Source organism: Cebidichthys violaceus, unplaced genomic scaffold, assembly GCF_023349555.1.
Source record: "Cebidichthys violaceus isolate CVI_PGR_0920_01 unplaced genomic scaffold, fCebVio1.0.p SCAF_13, whole genome shotgun sequence".
NCBI lineage: Eukaryota > Metazoa > Chordata > Actinopteri > Perciformes > Stichaeidae > Cebidichthys > Cebidichthys violaceus.
In genome coordinates, this window is record NW_027176296.1 from 4,596,719 (window position 1) to 4,616,271 (window position 19,553).

Here is a 19,553-nt window from a genome sequence, read left to right on the forward strand (position 1 = left end):
CTGTGGGGCCAGGACAGAAAACAGCCGTGATCGGGTCGATCGGTCGCAGGGACCTCTGAGCGACGGGGCAACCAATCGCCCCGAGGCAGCAGAGCGAAGTGGTCGGGCGGGGGTGTAAGGCTTGACCATGGCCTGGAGATACGAAGGAACTGTTCCTTTCACTGCCCTGTAGGCCAGCACCAGAGTCTTAAACTGGATGTGAGCTCTTACAGTTAGCCAGTGTAGAGAACAGAGAAAGGAAGTTGTGTGGGAGAACTTGGGGTGATTGAACACCAGGCCGGGGCTCCGGCGAGTAGAGAGTTGCAGTAGTCCAGGTGGGAGATGACAAGAGCTTGGATTAGCACCTGCGCCGTCTCGTCAGTGAGGGAGGGGCGAATCCTCCTGATGTTGTAGAGCAGAAATCTGCAGGAGCGTGTAACAGATGAAATGTTTGCCGAGAACGACAGTTAGTCATCCAGGGTCACACCCAGGTTCCTCGCAGTCCGAGTCGGCGTCACCACGGTATCATCAATGGTGATGGACAGGTCTCGATGCGGACAACCCTTCCCCGGGAGGAACAGTAGCTCGGTTTTGTCCAAGTTGAGCTTGAGGTGGTGTGTCGTCATCCACTTCGAGATGTCAGCCAAGCATGCAGCGATGCACATCTCCACTTGGGTGTCACCGTGGGGAAATGACAAGACCAGCTGGGTGTCATCGGCATAACAATGATAAGAGAAGTCATGCGAGCGAATAACAGAACCCAGAGATGTTGTGTAGAGCGAGAAGAGAAGGGGGCTTAGGACTGAACCTTGCGGAACCCCCGTAGTCAGCATGAGTGGTTTCGACACGGCCCCCCTCCATGTCACCTGGTAAGATAGGTAGGACCTCGTTAGGGGAGAGGGCTGCCAGATAGGGTAAGATGGGGCATGGGGAGCGGAGGGAGAGCTGTGGGGAAGGGCTGGACAGGGTAGAGAGGGAGAGGGTGGACAAGGACAATAGGAGAGGGAGGGAGAGGGTGGACAGTGAGAGAGGGGCTGAGAGAAGGAGGATCTGATATCGTTTACCTTCTTGTCAAAGAAGTTGGCGAAATCATCAGGGAGAAGGGAGGAAGTAGGAGAAGGGGGTGGGGGTTGGAGGAGTGAAGTGAAAGTTTCAAAGAGTATTTTAGGATTGGAAGCAGAGGTTAGGATTTTAGAGCAGAATAACGCAGCTTTAGCAGTAGATAGAGAGGAGGAAAAAGTGGAAAGAAGAGCTTGGAAGTTAAGGAGGTCCTCCGGGAGTTTGCCTTTTCTCCATTTACGCTCTGCCTCTCTTAGGCTCCGTCTATCAGTACGCACTGAGTCCGACAGCCACGGGGCAGGTGGGGTTGGCCGTGCAGGCCTGGAGGTGAAGGTACAGAGTTTGTCCAGAGAAGAAGTAAGGGCGGAGAGGAGAAGATCAGTAGCAGTATCAGGGGATAGGAGAGAGAAGGATTCAAGGTCAGGGAGAGCAGAGGTAACAGTAGAGGAAAGATCTGCCTCGCAGCTCTGGGAGTGTGAGAGAAAGAGTACACATCTGACAGAGCTGCGGGTGTGGTGGTGTTTTCTGGTGTGATCCAGGTCTCAGTTAGAGCAAGAAAGTTGAGGGAGAGCAAGGAAGCATAACCTGAGATGAACTCAGCTTTCGGCACTGCCGACTGACAATTCCAGAGCCCCCCCGCCACCACTTGCTCGCCACGAGCTGAGAGAGTAGGGTAGATGAGGTTAGTGGGGTCACGGCACCTGAAAGCGGTCCAGTGTCTACGTGACCACCGGGCAGAGGAACAGACAGAAATAGGATGCAAACACATGGTAGTCAATAGAAACAGATTATTGACCCGTAAGTACACGCTCGAGAAGTCTTAGCTTAGCTTGACGGAGACATAAACTAGAAACATGCAACCCAAAAGACAGAAGCGATTGGATGGGCTTTATGAATGGAAATGTCATGGTTTGGCTGGCCTGAGCAAACTAATGTGCCTTGTTTTGGTCAGTCTGTCTTTTTGTTTTTTGTCAACAAGCCAATTTTTCTTTGGAGAATACTGCCAGCCGTCATTGTAATCAGGAACACAGGAGCGCATGTGTGAGAAGCACCTGTCCAAATTACTTTTGTCTTGCTAATTTGCTCTTTGTGAGAAAAAAGAAGAAGCTTAAAACTGCTTCATTGGTTGGCATTCCAGGTCAGGCTAGGTTCCAGGCCCATGTATAGCAAGTCCTTTTAAAATACTGAATATCTGTTATAAATGCCTCACTTACTATTATAATAATTAAATATTAGAAATGTGTTGTTTTTTAGTTATTTGAAAAACAAAAAAAAAAAAAAAAACGAAAACAGATATGAAGAAACAAATGTCCTTACACTTTATTTATTCTTTGCTTAGCTTTGTGCATTTAAAAGAACCCAATGCTAGTTTGATCTACATCCATTTAGTTTTTTAACACGGTAACTTTAAACTTTAGGAAGTGCATGTTCAAGTTGCTCTACAAGTTGGAGCTATAGAAAAAACAACAAAGTATATAGTATAATTTTTGTGAATTTTGTTTTGTTTTACTTGTTTTTATTAATGTGCGGTGAAAATGTCAACATCCCAGCTGGTAACTCGAACACAAATGATTTACATTTGCTGAAGTGATAAGCACACAATAAACAAATTAACTTAACCAGACAGGTGAGACCCAACAAACCAACATTTCTGAATAACACAGTCAATGCGTTGTTTTTAGTGTATCACCACAGTCCGCTATACAGGATATATTAATGATAAAACATTCTTTCAATGGATACACCTTTTATATCACATCAAAGAAATGTACCAGGAAAGGAATAAGCTTCACAGTTCAGGTACTAGACACTGTGCAAGATGAGAATCAGAAAAATGACATTGATACAACCTGCTTTTTTTCACTGTTTTTTATAAGGTACTGTATGACAATCCTCAATTTAGGTTAGGTCAGTCACGTACTGATTTACAAATGAAGTATTTCTTAATCATAAACCCTTTTAAATTGAGATCAGGACAATATCCACAGGCTCAGTGGAGTTTAAGAGAAATTCAGATTATAAATTAGAATACAAAATAATTTAGGAAGCATTTTGTAGGTTACAAAACTGTATTTCACAGTTAGTTCAGTTAAAACTGTTGGCTACTGTAATGAATATGTTCGAATGGTCGAATGTATTGCCAAAATCACACATTTACCAGTACGACTTTTAAGTTGAAATGTTTTAAACGGACGTTAATTATTATTTTAATTCTTACTTGACTATGGTTTTACCATGTATTAACGAACGCTTACGAAGAAAAAACGGAAAGCTTTTTAATCCCACCGGATGTAGTTTTTTTTCAAGCAGGGTCTTTCCGTGAGAAAAGTAAGACGTACGCGTCGATAACATGGTCAGTAAGGAGGGACACGCCACGTTACTTTTTACTACTTGTTCTCCTGTTCTTCCACACAACGTGAGGTAGGTTTACCGACCCGTGAGTCTCTTGTTATCAGCCACTATGGCTCTTATTTAATGCAACGTTGGCTAGGGTCCGTGCATTAAGTATAATGTATCTGCCATTGTTCACGTTGTGTAATGAACAATGTCATTTTATTTTAGGGGTATTGCCTAATTTCATTGGCCTACTGATGCTGCTTAAATGTGGTTAATGCTTTGCCTGTATTATTGTCGCATTGAATGAACACGTGCTATACAATTCCTTGCACACAAACATGTGCTTGTTTTGCTATCTAACTTTAATAATGAACTTTGATTCAAGGAAGTGTAGACCCGGAAACAGAAAGCTCGCCTTCAAAGTAAAAGTTGTGCGCTTTTAAACGTGTTTGCTCCAGCGATCAATTTAAGGAGAGCTAAATTAAATAAAAAACAAATTGCCTAAATAATGAAAACAATTTACAACCGTTATAAAGTCATATTTCTGCCACTTTACCACAATTGATCCTCTATAAATTTGCCAATGGCCGCGAAGACTGGAATTATCTATATATTATGATTAATTAAATTATCAATTTATTAATGAATGCTTCTTAAACTATTTGGGTGAATGTTACAGGCTATATAGTGTTGAGACCTGTAATGAGTCTGATGTTTTGTGTGCTTGGAATTGCATTGCAGGTGTTCATTCAATCCGGCAATAACACAGGTAAAGCGTTAACCATGTTAAAACAACAATACACACGGATCAACTCGTACAACTCATTTGCTATTTATTCAGACTCAGGATGTCACAGTTTCTATTTAACATTACATTTTTTTAAACTTGATATATTAATGACACCTGCCGTGTGTGTGTGTGTGTGTGTGTGTGTGTGTGTGTGTGTGTGTGTGTGTGTGTGTGTGTGTGTCATAAACATTGTCAGAAGAAAACGCATAATAATAATGAATTAGTTAAAGTAATTGTCAGTGCATTCCCAGTGATTATTTAGTGTGTAACATATCGGAAAATTAGGGACAAATCATCACACTTTCCCAGGGTCCAAGATGGCATATTTTATTAGAAAAGCTGGATTTCAGAATGTCTGTTTTTATTATTATTATTATTATCATTATTGTTATACTATACTATTACTTTAAAGTCGTGATAATATATATTTTTTTTAATCTATTCGTGTTGACAGAATCTAAAATTTAAAAAAAATCACATAATGGCAAAAATATTTAATTTGATTTCTAAAGAGGCATGCAGCATGCCGTATACACCCTTTGGCAGTTTCATACTAAATTATGTGTTTCAAATTATTATACATTTACTATAGGTTACTATGATGCTTTTGTTTTCTAAATGTCTGCAACAAAATCCTATTTTTGTGACAGCATGTTGTTTTCATTCAGCAATAATGTCAGCAAAGCATGCCAAGCCCCACTTCAGCCACGCTCAGGCGGATGAGATGGTGAAGAGACTCTTCAGGCTGACGCCATCAGAAACCCACTCTCTGCCGAGCTACGACGACCAGAACTTCTACGTGTCGCCCATCGAGGGTGGCGAGTACGTCCTGAAGATAATGAACTCGGAGGACAGTAAGAACCTCTCCCTGATTGAGATGCAGACGTACGCCATGTCTGTCCTGCACCAGAATGGACTTCCTGCTCAAACAGCCCTGCCCACCGCTTCAGGACAGCTCATGAGCCTGGAAGAAGCAGGTATGAGACCAGTCCCAAAGGTCGGACCTTAGAAGTAAGAGCAACCAAGGATGTATGCATGTATGCTAACAGTGAAGGCTTAACACCAGGTTAGATACCAGAAGTAGAAGAAGCAGCTAAGTATAGGTACTGCAGGTAAATATTATGCTACTTTTCTAACCTTTGGCATGTTTGTACGACTTCCTTCCCACATGCTCCAGATTTTTTTCAATGAGATTTTAATACCACTAAAGATAAGTTTGACTGCTCAGGCTGGGGCTAATTTCTTAGTTGTTTCCATCAAACTGACTAAAGCTTTCACTCTTCAGCACACCCACATATGAGGGTAAAATGTGTCTCCCTCACTCAAAGCCAAAGAGTGCAACAAGATATTATACAGTATACCATTTTTTGTACACTCACACTGCAGCTGCATGCATTTAAATGCCTACATTATTAAGTCAAATATGGAATTGCAACAACCATATTCCTAATGTTCATAAAGAGACCTGTCAGTCTCAATTCAATGTAACATTTGACAATAATACATCTACAGGATTCTCTATATTATACATCATTAGTATGTGAGTGTGTGTACATGCTGAGTATCCCAAGATAAATGCTTTCAGAGAGAGAGGGCAGGTTTAGCTATGCTGTAGGTATTTGACAAGTTGAGGAGGTACGCTAACGTTCCATGCCGCAAGGCAGAATACCTGCTTTATAAGGATTGAGAGCGATGGCAATGATCGTAACACTAATCCTGTCTTTACCTTTGGCAGATTGTGGCTATGGCTGTCAGAAGTACCTGGTGAGGCTGCTGTCTTATTTGCCTGGAACCACTATTTCCAAGGTTCCTTTAACACCACAGTTACTTTATGAAACTGGCAAGACGGCAGCCAGAATGGACCAAATCCTACAAGAGGTATAATAGTAACATACAGTGAAACTCTTCGATCATTTATTTGTTTTTTAATACCATCAATTATTATGACTATATAAAAGACACTATATGAAAGTTTATTGTCTCAAGAGAAAAATTCAAGATGATTCAAGATGTCTTAAGAGACAACATCTGCCACTACTGGTTATGTTTTGAATTGGAGTTCTTTCGTCATGAATTTAATAACCACATAGTTATGCTACTTCATTGTTGCCCATGTTTGCGTTATTTTGGAATCTAATTCAGATAATCTATATAATAAAGCACCAGCCCCTCACTGCTCATTAAGCATGACGCTTCTCTGTATTATTATTGTTTTTTTCCAGATGGAGCACCCTCATCTTGGCGTGCTGCAGAGAGAGAAGTTCATATGGAGTCTGTCAAATGTTCCCCTCCTGGAAGCATACATCAACATATTAGAGGGAGATCCTCTTGAAGAGGTTGTGAAGTCGGTCATTCATCAGTACAAGACCTCTGTGATCCCTAAACGCTCCAATTTCCGCAGGTGTAAGTATAATAGTTACTTTAAACATTTGAATAAGGGAGCAGGTAAACACTCTTCTGCTCACTTCCCTTGACACAGCTCTTTAGTACCTTGTCTACTGTCAGAAGGGATTAGATATGTCACTGAATTCATGAGTGATAACATTTTGGTTCCCCTAAACAACATTGTATCGCTTCTTTTTCTAAGGCATTAACCATGGTGACTTCAATGACCTCAATGTGCTTGTACAAACTGATGAGAGTGACGGCCACCGGATTTCTGGAATCCTCGACTTTGGGGACATGAACAGTGGCTACTACATCCACGAGCTAGCCATTGCTGTCATGTACATGATGACAGAGCACCCTAAACCTATAGAGGTGGGTGGACCTGTCCTCGCCGGCTGGGAAAGTCTCCTTCCCCTCAATGAGGCAGAGAAAGATTGTCTCTACGTGCTAGTGCTGTCCCGCTTGTGCCAGTCAGTGGTTTATGCTCGTCATGCTGTGACTTTGCATCCGGAAAATGCAGAGTATCTGATGATTTCATCCAGGAGGGGCGTCCACACTCTCCGTCAACTCTGGGAGCTCGGAAAGGAGCAGGTGGAGAAGGCATGGTTTCAGAGTGCAGCTCAATTCAGGGACAAATTGTGAGAAATGTGTAAGGAAAGATTTGCAGCGCACTGTTGCGGTATCCACCAAAAATGTTGCCTGTACCCTCTTTCACAAAGTATTAACAAATCATTTTTTCCCCAAAAAAATCTGTTAACATTAAGTGCAATCACAACAAATATGTTTACTGTGCAGCACACTTAATTTTGCCTCCAAAAAGCCACAATTCACTCAAAATGTGTAAATCATGTTGATATTATAAATGCATTTATTAACCACACATGCATGTGCAGTCACCAGGTGAACGTTCTTCTAACAGGAGTGGTTATTAGCTTTGGATTATTCATCTTGTCTTTGCAGGATCTTATTTTTTCCCCCCCAAAGTATTGTAATGTGTTGTTGACAGATGAGACAAAACATACATTTAACAAGCAGTGTGTCAAATATTTTGATGATAAACATGATCCAATATGAGGGCATGTTGTATCTCTTCATGTCAGTTAAATATTTGGAATTGCTGTGTCACCAATTTTAAAATTTGCGGTTGTTCAACAATGTCACTCATACATAACTCGAGTTCTGTCCTGAGGAGGCGTACTCACTGTCACATTTGTATCTTTATCTGTTCTACTGACCTCTGCAGTTGTCCAATAAATAATTAATTTGTACGGTTTTTGACCTGCATCGTAAAACATGTCTTTGGACTACACTTGTAAAACAGGGAATTGGTCAATATAGTTACTACTTAACCCAGGTCTATAGAACAAGTGCTGACTTCAAAAAGAGCATGTAAGTAGAATCAAAAATGAGTAACTGTTCTTGAAAAGCTCGAAGTCCTCCCTTTGTTATGTTTCTCAGAATCACTTGGCTCTTAGATTAGAGCCTCCTCTGGAGGAAAGAACAGTAGGCATATTTTTTTACAGATGAAATATGCCTTTACAGCAATGTTTTTATTAATGTGCACTGTCCCTTATCAGATAAACCAATAAAGAAAAAAGAAAGGCTTACCTCCTTGTGGTGAGCCATTATGTCACTTTGGTGCCATACCGTACATGCAAACTGTAAAACGACCAACATACTGTGACAACCCTTCAGGAAAGTTCAGTAACATACATACAAAAAACATGTATTAGATTTTGATTTCCTGCTGTCTAAACATGTTCTGCTTTCTGCTGCTGAGTCAGATACTCCAGTTAGTTCTTTTTTTGTTTGAGCAGTTGCAAATGCATGCTAATTTATTGCTTGAAATAATGACACCACATTAGTTGTGAAAAAGTTCCTCATGCTCTCTGATTGTAAACATATATTGGTTACTTTGAAAAATGATGATTTCACAAAATATAATGATAGTCCTCTATTGTCATATTTAGCCTACATTATTATTAATGAGCAAGGTCATATGCACTGATTATATGCAACTACTACTACTATTACTACTAAACAAATACAGAATTCTCTAAAAACTGCAGATGCAGTTTGAAACTATAAAACAGTGACCTAGTGTCATTTCATTGTTTGTTGGTAGGAGGTTAATTGAACTAACTTTTTACCACATTTGAGTTGTAGCTCACATTCAAAAACTCTAACTTTCTATTTTACATTCAGTTTCCTGACCAAGGAGGTTCATTAAGTTTACATCTGACATTTTGACATTTTCTTTTAATTCAGGGAATCAATTATTTCCAGTATTTATTCATGCTTTATTTTTGTTTAATAATGTGCTTTGAGAACTTGTCAGATCAGCTGTTTTAGTATGTTCCCGCCTTTATAGCTGTGGATAAAATCTAGTGTAAAACTGCCCTCCTGTGGTCCTCATAAGCTCCTGCTTCCAATGGAGGCTTGACTGATGACAAAAAATAAATAAAAAATCTGACCCTTTATGGGTATTAGTCATGTATTATAATTGCTTTAATCGACTTTATGGCCAAAAGCATACGTGGTACTATTTTTATGAAAAATCTAGTCTGTCAACCAATAATTTAAAAAGTACAGAACCATAAGTTGATGGCAAAGATCTTCAAAGAACTCTTTCCTAAAGCCTGTCAGTACAGTATCTCAGTACGATAAATAGTAGTCAGAATTCTTCACCTGTATTGAGGGCATGTCTTGACAGTAGGGAGGAAACTGGTTATGTAGCTTGAGGCTCCAGTTGTTCCATGACGCTATGATAACAATAACAGTTGATGGTATTACAAAGTAAATGATCTCAGAGTTTCACAGGTATGCTACTATTTTACCTCTCGTAGGATTTAGTCCATTCTCGCTGCCGTCTTGCCAGTTTCATAAAGTATCAGATGTACTACTTCACTATAGACAACAGTGGTCTCTGTCAGTGATCATAAACCTCATTGTTTCAGGATTTTACACAGCAGGGAAGTTGTAATTAAAGTTAAAGATATATGTTTTTAGCCTTTATCAGGAAGTTAAGTTTGTTTTCGCCGGTGACACTGGTGTAAAATGGTTTGAGTCTGTTTGACTGGTGCCTACTGAAAGATACATGATAAACCTGTTCAAGCTTGTTCGAGGCTTGTGTGACACCCTTTCCACTTCACTTCTGTTATCTGCTGAGAGACGGACGATGGGTGAGTGCACATATCTGATAAATTACTGGAAAATAAAACCCATTAAAAACTAAAATATTCTCATTTAGTTATACTTCATTTTCTAACACCCGCTACAATGAATATTGATCATAATATTTGGTCCCCTAATGCATTATAACATCTAAATAGAAAATAATGCTCTCAAGTGCTCTCATATTTCATGTGTTGTCACTCTGTTATGTTGTTCATTGTGTACACATGACATTTATTGCACGTCTGTCCATCCTGGGAGAGGGATCCCCCCTCTGTTGCTCTCTCTAAGGTTTCTTCCTATTTTTCTCCCTGTTAAAGGGTTTTTTGGGGGGAGTTTTTCCTGTACCGATGTGAGGGTCCTGGGACAGAGGATGACGCATGTGTACAGATTGCAAAGCCCTCTGAGGCAAATTTGTGATTTTGGGCTATACAAAATAAATTTAATTGAATTGAATCAAGTTTGTTGTAATGCTGGCTGCACCGAACAACAAAAACCCAAAGGCAAAACATGAAACGGCATGTGAAGTGGAATTCCAAAATTGTCAACCCAGTTTCAGGCAGGTAGCAACAAACAGGAGTAACAGGAAGTAAAGAATGCTGGAAAGCTCAGGGTAGTGCAAAAGAAAATTTGGAATACTTGAGTATTCTCACATTAATTTCTACTTCTACTCCACCACATTTCAGAGGGGAATATTTCTCTTTTTTTTCTTCACTACATTTATCTGACAGCTTGAAGTGAAGAGTTTGGCATACAAAACATATGGAAGTACAGTATAGTTGAATCGATTAGTTGATTACCATAAAATTAATTAAACTATTCTGATCGTTTAAATAATGTATCATGCAAGCACATTTCATGGCTCCAGCTTCTCAAAATTGAAGATTTTTGCTTTTCCTTTTTAATTATTGTATTTATATTGTAACAAATAACAATGTGGGACTATCGGTGGAACAAACATTGTGAAGATGTCACTATTTTCAGAATATCTACAAACCATCAACTAATGGATAAAATAATAATCATTAGTTACAGTCTGATACAAACTAATTAAAAATGAGATCCACCTCAAAGCAACTATGACATTAAAATCCTGCTTTTACATTAATACACAAGTGATAATAATCTAAGGATATAATACATAATAGCTTGAAAGTCATACTTTAAGTATATCTATACATTTATATATATATATATATATATATACAAACAAAAAATCTAAACAATGCAGAACACAACACTGCGAGATAAACATCAAGTCAGTATTAACAGGCAAAGCAAAGGGTCCTATAAAATGTGCTTTTGTCTCTGCAAAGTTTCCCTGTCATTTTAATTTAACCACGTGATTAAACTGAAAATGTGTTTCTGGACTTGGTGTGAACTTTGGCTGATTCACAAGTCACAGTTTATAAACTTTTTGCAAAATTGTGTTTTGATTTCACTCTGGTGTGCAGCTACTACCACAGCTGTTGAACACAGGCCAATGCTCACCCTGCAGCAAGCAACCGAACTGACACTGCAACTTTATGGAGTGACCATAACTGAGATCTCCACCCTGCCGAGTTACATGGACCAGAACTTCCTCATAGTAGACAAGGAGGATAACAAGTACGTCCTGAAGATCACAAACTCGAAAGAAAGTAAGTATACCACCCGGATGGAGGTGCAGACCCTGGCCATGTCCTTTCTACACCAGCATGGAGTTCCCTCTCAGACAGCCATGCCCACCACCACCGGGCAGCTCATGAGTATGGAGGAAATAGGTAATAGCAACATATCGCAGCAGTCCAATTTCATAACATTTCACTTAGTTCGAATCATAATATTCTAAAATCACATGCTGCGAGAGGTGCGTGGTTAAACTAATGACTGAGGGAGCCTTCCCCCATTGTTAATACAGAAACACACTATGGAGATGGTGAAGTTTAGGTTGAAGTAGTTACATTTTCTGGATACGATTTATGTTTAGGCACTAGATTACAGATGGTTGTTAGAATAGTTTTTTCCAACATGCTGGAGCTACAGTTTAGAGGGGCTTGAGGAAGGTTTATCATTTTGTGCTGTAAGAAAGCCCAGAAACACCGTGGTATGTGTCAACATATGTCTCCAAAGGACAGGTTACTTTCCTCAACACAAACTTACAGCTATGTCATTTGAGCATGCGTGACATAGTGTAACTCGCAGCTAACCGAGTTACCCTATCCGCCTAACCTTTACCTAAACCTTAAACCAAGTCTTTACCGTAAAGTGTAATGATTTAAGTTATGAGGACATGCATTTTGTCCTCATACGGAATGGTCCCCACAATGTGACTGTGTGATTTCACACACACAAACGAAAGAATAGTTGAGTGTTCTGTTTTGTGACCTAACCGACATGAACCCTCAGTTACAGCAATTATATTATTACTTATTATCATTATTATTATTATTATTATTATTATATACGGACACCAGCTACAGTACAAAGGCACCTCTTCCCAAGGTTTCATTTTGTCTATATTCTATAATATTCATTTATGAAAGTCTCCTGCAAAAGCTGTCTCAGAATATCACATCTTTTCTTAATAAAAAAAAACAAAACACTGCTCACAAGACCAGATTTCAGGACTGTTAAATGATATGTATTGAACTTGGGAAAAATGTCGTCCACTATTTTGCACCTTATAAATTGAAATCAACTTAATGCGTTTGTGGTTGTCTCTGATACTGCATGTCTTTTTTTTATTTTTTTAATGTATTTTTTTAATGTCTGGCTATGCTTGTTTTGTTTTGTTTTGTTGCTGCTTGTAACAAAATAATTTCCCCTCGCGGGATCAATACAGTTAGTATCTACAGTTGTGGTCAAAAGTTTACATATACTTGTAAAGAACATAATGTCATGGCTCTCTTGAGTTTCCAGTTATTTCTACAACTCTGATTTTTCTCTGATAGAGTGATTGGAACAGATACTTCTTTGTCACAAAAAACATTCATGAAGTTTGGTTCTTTCATGACTTTATTATGGGTTAACAGAAAAAGTGACAAAATCTGCTGGGTCAAAAATATACATACAGCAACATGAATTAGCAATTTTGGTGACTTAGAAAGTTGTGTCAATGAAATGAGCTTCATAGCATGGCCTCTTAACTTCTTGTGAGTGATTATGAGTGACTACAGCTGGTGACTTCTCTGAGGCCATTTAAATAGGGCTCATTGGATACAAACGCCCACAAACGCTACAATGGGAAAGTCAAAGGAGCTCAGCATGGATCTGAAAAAGCGAATCATTGACTTGAACAAGTCAGGAAAGTCACTTGGAGCCATTTCAAAGCAGCTGCAGGTCCCAAGAGCAACAGTGCAACCAATTGTTTGTAAGTATAAAGTGCATGGCACTGTTTTGTCACTGCCACGATCAGGAAGAAAACGCAAGCTATCACCTGCTGCTGAGAGAAAATTGGTCAGGAGGGTGAAGAGTCAACCGAGAACCACCAAAAAGCAGATCTGCCAAGAATTAGAAGCTGCTGGAACACAGGTGTCAGTGTCCACAGTCAAGCGTGTTTTGCATCTCCATGGACTGAGAGGCTGCCGTGCAAGAAGGAAGCCCTCGCTCCAAAAGCGGCACCTTAAGGCTCGACTGAAGTTTGCTGCTGATCACGTGGACAAAGATAAGACCTTCTGGAGGAAAGTTCTGTGGTCAGACAAAACAAAAATTGAGCTGTTTGGCCACAATGCCCAGCAATATGTTTGGAGGAGAAAAGGTGAGGCCTTTAACCCCAAGAACACCATGCCTACCGTCAAGCACGGTGGTGGTAGTATTATGCTGTGGGGCTGTTTTGCTGCCAATGGAACTGGTGCTTTACAGAGAGTAAATGGGATAATGAAGAAGGAGGATTACCTTCAAATTCTTCAAGATAACCTAAAATCATCAGCCCGAAGGTTGGGTCTTGGGCGCAGTTGGGTGTTCCAACAGGACAATGACCCCAAACACACATCAAAAGTGGTAATGGAATGGCTAAATCAGGCTAGAATTAGGGTTTTAGACTGGCCTTCCCAAAGTCCTGACTTAAATCCCATTGAGAACATGTGGACAATGCTGAAGAAACAAGTCCATGTCAGAAAGCCATCAAATTTAACTGAACTGCACCAATTCTGTCAAGAGGAGTGGTCAAAGATTCAACGAGAAGCTTGCCAGAAGCTTGTGGATGGCTACCAAAAGCGCCTAATTGAAGTGAAAATGGCCAAGGGACATGTAACCAAATATTAGCACTGCTGTATGTATAAATTTGACCAAGCAGATTTGATCACTTTTTCTGTTAACCCATAATAAAGTCATGAAAGAACCAAACTTCATGAATGTTTTTTGTGACAAAGAAGTATCTGTTCCAATCACTCTATCAGAGAAAAATCAGAGTTGTAGAAATAACGGGGAAACTCAAGAGAGCCATGACATTATGTTCTTTACAAGTGTATGTAAACTTTTGACCACAACTGTATCTATCTATCTATCTATCTATCTATCTATCTATCTATCTATCTATCTATCTATCTATCTATCTATCTATCTATCTATCTTTTGTTTTCTGCTGTTGTCAGGACTTATACTAGAATATGTTATACTAGCAATGCTTTTATAAAACCAACATCACCAGCTCTGCCCAGTGTGAATTGTCCAAGAAAAATCTCTGGCAAGGGATTTTGTCCCTTATTAAATAGTATTACATGATCTTTCAAGTTCTAAACAAGACCATACAAAGTTATGACGCTATAGTGAACTAAAAATCTTTTTTGTTTTTTGTACCCACCTTCTGTTATTAGACTGTGGACATGGTGCTCAGACCTACTGTGTGAGGCTGATGATCTATCTCCCTGGAAAAACTGTCGGAGAATCTCCAGTCACAACGCAAGATCTCTATCATGTCGGCAAGTTGGCTGCCGTCATAGATACGACATTGCAACAAGCAAGTTCAAATTTCAAACTTGTATATTTCAGCTAATATATATTTTGGAGGAGGTGGCCACCTCCCCTCACCTCCACATGCAGCCGTTTCACGAATGATTGAGGATTGTTTAGTGTCTTTCAGTTCATTGTTCATCCCTGTACGCCCAAAGTGAGAGCTCTGTCCGGGTTCTCGGCAGTAAGTCGGACTCGTTTCTGCTGAGGGTTGGCCTCCGCCAGAGCTGCGCTTTGTCAACAATCCTGTTTGTGGTATTCATGGACAGGATATCGAGGCGTAGTCGTGGGGAGGAGTGTTTACAGTTCGGTGGGCTGAGGATTGCATCGCTGCTGTTTGCAGATGATGTGGTCCTGATGTCTTCATTGGGCTGTGACCTCCAGCACTCACTGGATCGGTTCGCAGCCGAGTGTGAAGCGGTTGGGATGAGGATCAGCACCTCTAAATCTGAGGCCATGGTTCTCAGCAGGAAACCGGTGGATTGTCCACTCCGGGTAGGGAATGAGTCCTTACCCCAAGTGAAGGAGTTCAAGTACCTCGGGGTCTTGTTCGCGAGTGAGGGAACAATGGAACGTGAGATTGGCCGGAGAATCGGAGCAGCTGGGGCGGTATTGCAGTCGCTTTACCGCACCGTTGTGACGAAAAGAGAGCTGAGCCGCAAGGCAAAGCTCTCTATCTACCGGGCAATCTTCGTTCCTACCCTCACCTATGGTCATGTGGACTGGGTCATGACCGAAAGAATTAGATCGCGGGTACAAGCGGCCGAAATGGGTTTCCTCAGGAGGGTGGCTGGCATCTCCCTTAGAGATAGGGTGAGAAGTTCGGTCATCCGTGAGGGACTCGGAGTAGAGCCGCTGCTCCTTTGCGTGGAAAGGAACCAGTTGAGGTGGTTCGGGCATCTGGTAAGGATGTCACCTGGGCGCCTCCCCAGGGAGGTGTTCCAGGCACGACCAGCTGGGAGGAGACCCCGAGGGAGGCCCAGGACCAGGTGGAGGGACTATATCTCCAAACTGGCCTGGGAGCGCCTCGGGATCCCCCAGTCAGAGCTGGCTGATGTGGCTCGGGAAAGGGAAGTTTGGGGTCCCCTGCTGGAGCTGTTGCCCCTGCGACCCGATCCCGGATAAGTGGTCGAAGATGAGATGAGAGTTCATTGTTCAGGTTTTATCTGAAAAAAACCCAATTTTATTTCTAGGAGTTGATGTGCTATGTTAGCCATATCAACTTTATAGGGCCATAATTTGTCAGACTGATTATACTGGTTAATGCAGCTTAAAGGTATCAAAAAGTTGTGATATAAAATGCATGCAAAAATATAAAACATTTTCACTTTTTCAGCTGGTATCTCCAAACCTAGATGCCTTACAAAACAACGACGAGCTTTGGAGTTTGTCCAACATTCCTCTCATAGAAGGCTACCTATCACTGATGGATGGAAATCCCCTGCAGGAAGTGGTCAAAGCAGTCATTGAACAGTATAAGTCACACGTGATGCCCAAAATCGCCTCCTTCCATAAAGGTAATACAGATATCAAGTCTACATTCATTATGTTCTCTTTTGTTAAATAGTTTTTCTGTGAAATGTAATGTAATGTAACAGGTTGCTTGAAAATGCAACCTAGTATCCATAAAAATCATGGCCATATGGGCAATTCCACGACTCACAGTTTACAACCAATGACAATGTTCACTGACAGTGCAGGAAGCAGTGTGGCCTTTATACAGACTAGGGTTTATGTTCTGTAACCATTACCCATAACCTTAAAACAGCTATATTTTATATTCTTAGCCATATAACTGCATTGCCTGCAATGCCCATCTGTCGGTCCACCACTTTGGTCAAGACTGAACAGCTCCTTAACGTGTTGTGATGACATTTTGCATTTTGCGGTTGGCCTCTGCTCAATAGAGCTCACTTATTTGGTTTACCAGCCCACAACTTTTCCATTTTAGTTTACTCTCACTGCTCTCATAGTGTCAGACAGTAAGCAACTGTTTTTTTCTGGAAATAAGCTAAAAACTCCCTTTACACTACTTGTCCATGACCAAAGGGCACACGGACAAAGTTAACCCAAATCCAAACAAATGCTAGTTATGCCAAATGTATATATATATATATATATATATATATATTTTTTTTTTCATCCATATCTGGTGGATGGGCTAACAAGTTTTATTTATCAGCCTAAAAGCAAGAGTTGTCCTACCCAACAGGTTATTGAAGTTTTATATACCTAGATACTTCTACACTATGGTAACATATCGGAAATAAATGTCTGGAATTTGGCTGTCCTCAAATGAATGTATAGTTTTTCCCTAAAGCACATTTAGAAGCATAAAGGTCCTAAGTTTTTCTGTGGTATCTTTCACAGGAATAATACATGGAGACATAAATGACCAGAACATCATTGTCACACCTGTAGACAACGGGCGTCATGAGGTGTCAGGCGTGCTGGACTTTTCTCTGCTCATGATTGATTGCTATGTATTTGAAGTGGCTATAGCAATTGCGTACATGATGCTGGAGAACCCCAATCCTTTGGATGTAGGTGGAGCAGTGTTGGCAGGCTGGGAGAGCGTCATGGTGCTCAGTGATGAGGAAAAGGATTCCCTCTTCCTGCTGGTGCTTGGCCGGTTGTGCCAGTCTGTGGTTTACGGCTGGTACAATGCCACAAAATACCCAGACAACAAATATCTCCTGATTACAAACAAAAGTGGGACTCTGCTTCTTACTAAACTGTGGGAGATGGGCAAGAAAGACGTAGAAAGGAAATGGTTCACAGATGCCAGCACATTCTCAGACAAATAATAAAGTTTATCAATGGATAAGCATTAAAAAAAAATAAAGATTTGCATTTACAAAGAATATCTGAACTGTAGCTTTTTCAGGTTTGGACACTGGAATTTCACCATATTTGAATCAAACAATATTTGACACTTTATACAATTGTTGGAACCACTTCCTCAACCGGCACCCAAGAATTGCAATTAATGGCTTTATAGAAGGCCATTAATACAAAATATTCTCTAATTGGTTTACGTCCTCCTCTAGAATAGCATGACCCTTTTGATGTCATTAAGATCTCGTCAATGGACTAGACTTATATTAACAATTTGTTAACATTTACTACAGACGAGGAGGGCTATTAAAGGAACCTTTTATTAATGTCCTCTTAACTTTTTGAATTGCAGATTACTTCCAAAAAATTGCCTTTAGCTCATTAGAAATGAGAAACCGAGTATTTCTTAATGGATCATCAATATGTATCACTGTATTGGTACCAAGTAAATAAACAGCTATGTTACCGCAAAAAGGTATTTGTAGTTTACTTGAGTATTTCCATCTTCTGCTACTTTATGCTTCTACTGCATTACATTCCAAATAGAAACATTGTACTTTTTACTCCACTACATTTATTCGAGAGCTAAATTTGTTTGGCAAATATTTCACATACAAAACATCATCAGATAAAGCCTAAATTGTTACAGGTTAAACTGACAGTATATAAAATAGTTCATATTAGCTCCACCTCGACCAACTACAGCATTTAAATACTACTAACATTCAATGCATCAGTAATAATAATTTAGTGATATAGCATTCATAGAGTAGAATGAGTACTATTGGCGCTTAACTACATTTTACTGAAAATATTTTGCTAATGCTACACATTCAAAAGCCCTGCATGGTTTTGAATGCAGGACTTATAATTGAGAATTTTTTGAATACTTTTTCCGCACATGTAACTACTGTACCAGACGCATACAGACAATAAAGCTATTAAAAAAACCCCAATAAGCTCCAATATGAAATATCATATTTTATATTATAATTCCAGGCACAAACTGGGAATTCAACAAACTGATGTTAATGATAACACACAAGAACTTTGTTTAAAAACATTTGCTGTTGACTTTCAGAAAGCTGTGATGCTAAAAATAAATAAAAAAGAGCACTAGATGAACACTAGATGGAGACATCATCTCATTTATCCCACATGCCCTTCTTCTGAATGAGTCTTTCAGAGTCACATTCAGCTTTAAAAACCTTTGAATCCTAATTTGGGCCAACTTCAATCATTTCCTCTGACAGTCCTGAGAGGTATATGTAGGGACTTCATACAGTATCTTCTGTTGACATTATAAAAAAGATTGTGTATGGAAAGCTTGTGAGCTAAGGCAAACCTCTTCAAACATGTGAAAATATGCCCTTAGCCAGAGCCTTATGTGAACACTCCCAACACCACTAACCTTCTCACACACACACACACACACACACACACACACACACACACACACACACACACACACACACACACCTCGTCTAACTTTCTACATTTCTACCTCCCACCTCAAAGGCACCATCTGCCCTCTGCCCCCGCTGCAACTCGCGATATGTACCTCCAGTCATGCAGAAAAAGTCACAGTGTGCGTCTGTGAATGTCTGCCTGTGTTCACGTTTGTTCTCCGTCTGTTTCACTGCAGTTTACCAGCATTTGAGCATCTCTCTCTCTCTCTCTCTCTCTCTCTCTCTCTCTCTCTTGGCTTTTCTCTTTTTCTCTTTGTTATACTATAAATCCATGTTCCACAAATTATAGCCGAAACAGAAATGGCATACTCAAAGGACTTAGCTTAATACACCAATCCCACTTATCAGTGCCATTAATCCTCTTGGCATTTCAAAACAGACCGCTGGGTATACACTGCACCTTTTTTTGAAATACAAAAAATGTAATTGACACTCCAAAGACCACCAATCGGAAAGCTTTTAAAGTCAGAATTTAGTGTACAAATGTGCTGCACCCATTGTCGGGCCTCCTGAAGGATTTTTTGTTTCTTTATTTTACGTATAATATATGTAAATATTCTGACTGCGATTTTCAGACAAAAGTCAAA

The 19,553-nt window shown here is 40.1% G+C and overlaps 2 protein-coding genes across 4 annotated transcripts; both read left to right on the plus strand.

Annotated features, from left to right (window-relative positions):
* The first annotated feature begins 3,116 nt into the window (after positions 1-3,116).
* On the plus strand, positions 3,117-7,826 carry hykk.2 (hydroxylysine kinase, tandem duplicate 2). Of its 3 annotated transcripts, XM_068707481.1 has the most exons (6): positions 3,117-3,459; positions 4,117-4,144; positions 4,834-5,142; positions 5,901-6,043; positions 6,388-6,568; positions 6,753-7,826. In XM_068707481.1, exons 3-6 carry the CDS (start codon positions 4,839-4,841, stop codon positions 7,193-7,195), a joined length of 1,071 nt encoding a protein of 356 aa, XP_068563582.1. In that variant the 5' UTR covers positions 3,117-3,459; positions 4,117-4,144; positions 4,834-4,838; the 3' UTR covers positions 7,196-7,826. The 3 variants fall into 3 exon arrangements, with proteins under 3 accessions (XP_068563582.1, XP_068563583.1, XP_068563581.1); XM_068707482.1 differs by lacking the exon at positions 4,117-4,144 and having other exon boundaries at positions 4,816-5,142; XM_068707480.1 differs by lacking the exon at positions 4,117-4,144 and having other exon boundaries at positions 3,118-3,459.
* Positions 7,827-9,731: 1,905 nt separating this feature from the next.
* LOC137870594 (hydroxylysine kinase-like) lies at positions 9,732-17,889 on the plus strand. The gene is made up of 5 exons (XM_068707999.1): positions 9,732-9,735; positions 11,182-11,490; positions 14,524-14,666; positions 15,996-16,176; positions 17,030-17,889. The coding sequence occupies exons 1-5, from the start codon at positions 9,732-9,734 to the stop codon at positions 17,464-17,466; spliced, it is 1,074 nt and encodes a 357-aa protein (XP_068564100.1). The 3' UTR covers positions 17,467-17,889.
* Positions 17,890-19,553: the final 1,664 nt, after the last annotated feature.